This window comes from Nylanderia fulva, unplaced genomic scaffold, assembly GCF_048542155.1.
Source record: "Nylanderia fulva isolate GAGA-0341 unplaced genomic scaffold, ASM4854215v1 Scaffold32, whole genome shotgun sequence".
Taxonomy (NCBI): Eukaryota; Metazoa; Arthropoda; class Insecta; order Hymenoptera; family Formicidae; genus Nylanderia; species Nylanderia fulva.
In genome coordinates, this window is record NW_028190390.1 from 1901850 (window position 1) to 1909279 (window position 7430).

Sequence of the window (7430 nt, forward strand, 5' to 3'; positions counted from 1 at the left end):
CGCGACTCGCCGAAATCGAATTCGCAGGAAATTTCGCCGAGAGAGCCGACATTGAAGAGAGAAAGAGAGATCGACATCGAATGGCCGAAACGTCGATAGCTTTCGGCGACGTGACGTCGCCCGAAACGAATCAACGAGTTCTGATTTCTCTTCGCCCGAATTATACCGAGAGGATGCAATCAAAACCGGGGATCGCGACCCCTCTCCCTCCCCCTCCCCTTCCCGGAGGCTTCTTCATTATTCGCCGACATTGAAGCCGGGGATATAGCAGCCCTCTCCGCTCGTGTCGGCGCTGTTTGCGCAACAATCACGCTAACCGAATTATCCTGATCACATCGGGTGCGCATTCAAACACACGCGCCACCCTCCCGACCCTCTTCCCATTCTCTGTAATTGATTGGATTTTATTTGTACGATCCGACGCTGTGATACCGATAAAAAAATGAATGGGGTATAAGGCGTGCTCAACCTCTGACCTTTTGTCGAGGATGCTTTCAATAAGGGAGTTAGTGCTGCTTTCGACCGCGAGAAGTGACCATAAGGATGTATTTGTCTTGTCAGTGTCGAACGTCGGAGAACGAACGAAAGTGAACGAAAGTGAAAGACTTATCTTCGATTTAGTCTTATTTATCTTTCAAATATTTTAAATTTCTTCTCATTCAAAGATCTTTCAATTTTCAATCAGATTCTCGGAATCTTCAGATATGAAATACGGTCAGAGGAGAATAGGAAAGTTGACGAGAGTCGCGACTCTAGCTGACGCCAGAATCAAAGTGCGCGGAAAGAAGAGCCGGAGCAAGCAATTCGACACGATTTTGCAAGCTTTACGTTACTTTTGCACCCATACGACTCTTCACGGTCTTCGGTACGTCGTCGATCCCAATCTACATCCAATCGAGCGGTTTTTGTGGCTCGTACTGTTCATCGTATCCTCTGTGGTTGCCAGCAATGTCATTTATTCGCTGGCACTTCGATTCCAGGTAAAAATCATCTACAAAGGAGCGACGATAATTTGTATATGTATATATACGATCCTTCGAAGATTCGATGAGGACCATCAATTATATCAAAACAACAGTGTTGTGCTTAGATCATTTTAAAATTAGCTAGATAAAGATAAAAATATGTAAATTCATCTTAGATAAGATAAAGATGATTTTGTTTTAAATATATTTAGATATAAAATATAAAATTATATGGCGATTCATCTAGATAATTTTCTCGATAATAATTTTTAAAACTGCTTATATAAACATAGTTATTAACAAAAATGTAAATTATAAAAGGAATGTAAAAATATATGTATTCATATTTTTATTTATAAATTTTTATCACTTACTGCTGTTTAAGTTCTACTATTTAAGTATTATTTTTATGTGCTATGATTCTAAACCAAAATTATTTAAAAATTATTCTAGATAATTTTTAATATTCTAGATAATTATCTAAAAATTATTCTAGATAATTTAGTAAAGATAAGACTTTTTTCATCTAAGATACAGATTGCAGATATAGATAATACACATATTTTTATTATCTCTATTTATTATCTCTATAATACTTTTTTCATCTAAGATACAGATTGCAGATATAGATAATACATATATTTTTATTATCTCTATAAATATATACTATAAGATGAAGCCAAAGTTTCATCTAGTTTACATGATCATTATATAATTTTATTACAAACACTGCAAAACAAGAATAATACAATATTGGCTTTTATTAGACTTTATAGAGTATTGATGATACATACGTGTTGGGATAAATTACCATAAATTTGTGTAGGCCGCGCCAACAGCGATCAACATCGAATCGATGCACTACGAGAATTTCAATCTGCCCTTCCCAAGTGTGACCCTATGTCCGAACGATCGTGTAGATTGGAACCGGGCTCTCGAACTTGAAACGAAGATTTTTCCTAATAATACGGACAAGAAGAGTCTTGAGACTTTTCGAAAGATACTAGGCAAGCTTTCTATGATAAGCTTCGGGGATTTCGATGATTTGCACTTCTTGAAGCATCATAATGTGCGCAATCTCTCGGGTAGGATACACCGTTACCTCTTTTGCAAGCAAATTAGAATAGATTATATGTTCCTCTACTTTTCTGAATCGATCTTTAACGCTTTATTTGAGAACAAGGTAAAATATCATCTACCATAACCATTCTGTCAATAAACGGGTATCCAAAGCAATTTTAAAAGTGTTTTGAAACTTTTCTTCATCCAAAACGAAATACAAAGGACTTTTATATTCATAAATTTCTTAAGATTCCTGTATACTCACTACAGCCATCTTGGATTGATGACGTCAAAAGTGAAAAAAATTACATGAAAATTCTTGCGACTTACGTTAAAATAAAACTATTTCTCGATAAAATAGCATTTGAAATTGATAGAACAGACATGTAAAATATACCAAAAACTCTCCTTTTGTTTGAATAATCAATAAATAATATATATTTATATGTCGAATTGAATTGAACCTAATCAAGAGCGAAAACCAGCTGTTTGACAAGTATCGAAATGAAATAAATATTTGCTTTCACATATTAAACTATGTCAAAATGGGAGTCTTCGGTATATTTTAACATCGCGACAATTATTTTAAACATAAAAACACTACAGTAAAACGAAAATTAACGCTGTACGTTGCAAGAATAATTTAGCTTGCTATGCTTATTATTAATAAACAAAATTGTATTATTTATTAATCATATTATTTTCGTTTATTGTACATTTTTTGTCGATAAAACAATATAGAGATTCTTATTTCTACTGTTTTGAATTAAGTCGCCACTGTCAACGCAGACTTGGCAATCGAGTATGCAGGAGCCTTAAAATATAACGCGAAAAAATATTCGATGTTCAATAGCTATAAAGAAATTGTCGCAATACAATGTGTCGAAAGGCACAATTGGTATCTGGGTACTTAAACATTATTGGAAAAGAAAAATGTATTGACAGAAGGGTTAATGTGTGTACAAATTTCGATAATGTTAAATTTAATCAGGATTTCTCGAGTTAAATGCGATTTACATTCTTCTCGCTTGTGATAATTAATCGTTAATATCGGACAGGCATCAACATAACTCAGGTATTGCACGAGGTGATGCCGGCCTGCAATCAATTACTGTCTACCTGCTGGTGGCGCAACGCCGATCGTAATTGTTGCGAGATCTTCGAGGTGCAGAAGACCGAGTACGGCTTCTGTTATTCGTTCAATTCGGAAATGGCGGTGACATCCCCGGCGGATCCCACGGAATCGCGACCACGAAGAGCATCTGGCTACGGCGAATGGAGCGGCGTCAAGGTTACGATTCATCTGGGAAACATAACGAAGCCGCCGGATTCTGGTAAGGATATTGGCAACGCCGAAACACCAACCGTGTAATATTCTACGTGTAGCGATACGAGGTACAAGCGATATGGATCGGAGAGAGCAAGTTATTTTGCAAAAAAATAAATAAAAAAATAAATAAATAAATAAACAAAATAAAGAGTAAAAACATGTACGCGATCGTGTCAAATAAATTGCTCTGGAAATGTGGAACCACGGCCGATCGAGCGCTGATTCGCCTTCTAGTCACGCCCATGGGTATCGCCTTCGCGTTGTATCATGTTGAAAGATTCAAAGCTTGATCGACGCGAATCAAAGAAATCTTCGAAAAATTTACTTCGACAGGTTCACCTGGCTGCATCAGAAAATTGGAAATTTTTCTGATGTAATATGAAATGATAAGAGAAAATTTAGATCTAGTTCGCGTAGAGTAACTGTAAAAAAATATATAAATAGTTTACATGTTTAAAAAAATGTAATTTACAACTAGTAGTTAGTAGCTACATATATTTTCTTAAAAACAACTATATGTTTTCTTTAAACCAATTGATTCCTTTCATTATTTTGTGCATAAGAATATTGAGGTAAAATCATGAATAATGAATATTTTAATGAAAAATTAATATTCTACGAGATATTTTATAGTTCATGTAAAATTATGTATAGGTAAAATTTATATAAATAAATTAAAATATAAAATATCTCTCGTAACTATTCAATTTTTTTACAATTCTATATATTTATTTAATTACATTATTATATTGATTACAATATTTATGCATTTTTGCAAATAAATTGTATGTGCGCATATATAATTTCAGTTTAGATCTTCATATATTGTTCATTATTGCATTTTCGCGACAAAGAGAAGTAAATGCATTATATGAATAAATATTTAGCATAAAAACAAGCTAGGGAGGAGAGACGCAAGAAGAAGGGGATACACACTCACACATATATTCAAGGTGTCCTACATAAAGTGTTTTCTCCGTCACTGCAAGAGATATTAACTTGATTTTTTTAAATTAAATCAAATAAAGTAGCTAAAGATGGATAAAAAAATGTTGAAAACCTTCAAGGAACAAAAGGGGAATCTCTTTTTTTTTTTTCAAATGACACTACTATAATTCTTTTATGTAAATCGATTGCTTGCAATATTTGGCATACAAAGTTATAAGAATACGATGATCAAAAAGTGAATTTACGAGATATTTTTTTGTACTTTAATGTAACATAATTTTACATAAAATATTTCGTAAAATATTCATTCTCCGATGATCTTGCCTCAATACTTTAATGCACAAATTAATGAGAAGAATCAATTGGTGTAAAGAAAACACAGTTATTTTTAAGAAAAAGTATGTAATTTGCAACTAGCAACTACATATTTTTGGATTAATAACTAATATTATTTTTACCGAGATCCGCTAAATGACAAAGTATACAGCAACGACGTATCGTTACTAATCCGCCGTTATGCAAACGCATCACAGAAAATCTCGCAAATATGATTTTAATATCCTGGCGAATACCTGTCATCGGACGCATTTTAAATAGAACGTTCTCCCGCGTTTCATCATAATGCCGCTTCTTTATTACTTCGCGCGTGAAATGGGGAACGGAATTTTTATCGTAAACTGCAAAATCGATGTATCGGCACGATGTTGCGAGGCAGTTATTGAAATGTCACCGCCAAAGGAATCTTTCAGTTCACGCTTGCCGTTTTGTCAATTAAACATTTTTCCCCTTTCCGTGAAAAATCGAAGCTCAAACCGGTGAAATTTAAGAATCTGTCGTAATTAGGATATATTTTGCGTTGCAGAGAATATTGGCGGTGTCGTAGTAATAATAAATGACCCGCGTGTCTGGCCCAACAGTGGCATTATGATACCGTCAGGTTCGCTGGTCAGCCTGTCCTTGGAATGTGTTTCCGGATACGCTACCCAGCGGGTTCTAGAGCTGGACCGCGATAGGCAGCCCTGTCTGTACGACGAGACAGGCGTGTACAATCAGGAGACCTGTCTGTCGCTTTGCAAACGCAATTACGTCATCAAGTATTGCGGCTGCAATCCATCCTTCCTGTTCCCAGCAAGTACCGATCTCTTTCGTATTTTTATAAATTGTCTATATATTTTTTCATAAATAATTCGTCCTCGACGAAAATTGTGATCTGTTTCAGCCGCACGTTATCGTGACTGCACCATCGAGGATTTTATCTGCCTGCTCGATTATAATGGTGAGAGTTTCTATCTTTTTCATTTTTTGTCTTGTATATATAAATGTATCTCTTAATTCTTCTGTCAATATATAATTTTTCATATTTCAATGTATGGATACCCAGCAGTATGATATTTTCGATACATTGCATTGTGATAACTTCTTTATAGCAGCGAGATCGAAAATTCTTTCTCGTTATATTTTAGGAGTATATTTCAGTTACAAAGACCTGAATATAAAATATGAAGGTTCTTTATATTTTGTTTTTAATATTCAAAGTTGCTTTGGAAACCTGGGTACCTGTTCATTGATAAAAGAGTTAAATATAAGATTAAATGCAACATTTACTCCTTTCATATATGCGATACAAGATCTATTCAACGATTACATCGTTTACTTCGGTGGCAAGATCCCGCACAGCATTACTAGCATGATTTGCAAATGTTCGCCGGAATGCGATTACTATATGTACGGCACCCAGTTTTCTAATGTGCCGCTACATGATAATATGAACGACATTACACTGGACGTGCATTACATAGGGCAAACTAGTTTCCGCTACAAAACGGACATAGTCATCACACAAATGGACCTCCTCGGTAAATCCCTCTCATTCTCTCACTGCACCTTTTTTTACAGATATATTTTTTGCACGTATTACATTCTTCTTCTGCCAAATGTTTTCCTCGTATATTATAAGTAGAAAATGCTAAAAGATAAACTCTAAACATTAATTTTTCCAACAATGTTCTTTCTTACTTTAAAAAAAAATCAAATTCGGGTTTAAGAAATTTATAGAGACGAAATGGTAAAAGAAATACATGGAAAAAATATTTGTGAGAAATGCTTTATTCAAGCTCGCTCTTCTAGATTTGTGGAGAACTTTAATTTGTGGCGTCTTAATTATTTCCCTATTTCTATTAGCCGTTCCGCGGCGGTTTGCCCGCGAGATACCAAGTTAAGAATTCATAGCGCTTCCATTCCTTCTTACTCAAAATGTTTACGCCTCTTGTTTACGACTATCTTGCTGCATAATTCGCCATTTTATTGCGGGAGATAGGAAAATTGAGAGAAGAAATCATGTGAATTAATATCGCGGAAATTAAAGTCAATATTGCGCCTAACCTAACCTAATCCTAACCAAATCGTGTCGATGCTGATCTGAACCTACCGTATTGTATATCTCTCTCATCATCATCGAATGTTTTTGCACGATCACCATATTAATAACTTGGTCCCGATTTGCATATCTCCTTGTAGTATCTTTCGGCGGCATAATCGGCTTATTTCTGGGCGGCTCATTGCTGAGCGCCGTCGAACTCGTCTATTACCTGATAGGGGCGCTGCTCTCGTTTCTGCCTTCGCGACGAAAGGCCGAGAGAGCAAAGATGCGGCCGGAAACGACGCGGTCGAAGGCGACGATTGCACGCAGCACAATAGGATCGGTGCTACCCATTCTGGATTACAGCCCTCTGAAACAACGGGCGAGGAGGATTCCGATTTTCGCGAATTACGACCTCACGGAATCGAATTTGAACAGATATTAAATTACAGAGGCTGAAGATAACGCCCTCTCGTGAGTCTTTTGATATCGCGTAGAGGAGGGAGAGCCTCTCTATTATGGTCAAGCCACGTTGAGAAATTTGAGAAGGTAAAATAAGAGAGGTTCATCTCCCAAATCGATATTTGTACGTTAAAATGCGAATGCGTGCGATTTCTGTTATGCAATTCTATTCTCTTCTACAAATCGAAGGACAAAAATTTTACAAACTAGATATTCGCTAAACGCCGCGCCAATCGGGAGTACTGTCTGCTAGAATAAACGAGTCCCGTTTTCCATGGACATGTCGGTTATTGTGTTTTACTCT

The 7430-nt window shown here is 35.8% G+C and overlaps 1 protein-coding gene across 1 annotated transcript; it reads left to right on the forward strand.

Annotated features, from left to right (window-relative positions):
• Positions 1–704: 704 nt before the first annotated feature.
• LOC114939375 (pickpocket protein 19-like) lies at positions 705–7109 on the forward strand. The gene is made up of 7 exons (XM_085484813.1): positions 705–980; positions 1792–2050; positions 3086–3361; positions 5168–5437; positions 5525–5581; positions 5934–6161; positions 6823–7109. The coding sequence occupies exons 1-7, from the start codon at positions 705–707 to the stop codon at positions 7107–7109; spliced, it is 1653 nt and encodes a 550-aa protein (XP_085340939.1).
• The last annotated feature ends 321 nt before the right edge of the window (positions 7110–7430 follow it).

Coding starts and splice junctions, on each gene's coding strand:
- LOC114939375 (XM_085484813.1), top strand. CDS start 705: ATGAAATACGGTCAGAGGAGAATAGGAAAGTTGACGAGAGTCGCGACT. Junction 981..1,791: donor CGCTGGCACTTCGATTCCAG/GTAAAAATCATC, acceptor AAATTTGTGTAG/GCCGCGCCAACAGCGATCAA. Junction 5,582..5,933: donor CTGCCTGCTCGATTATAATG/GTGAGAGTTTCT, acceptor ATGCGATACAAG/ATCTATTCAACGATTACATC.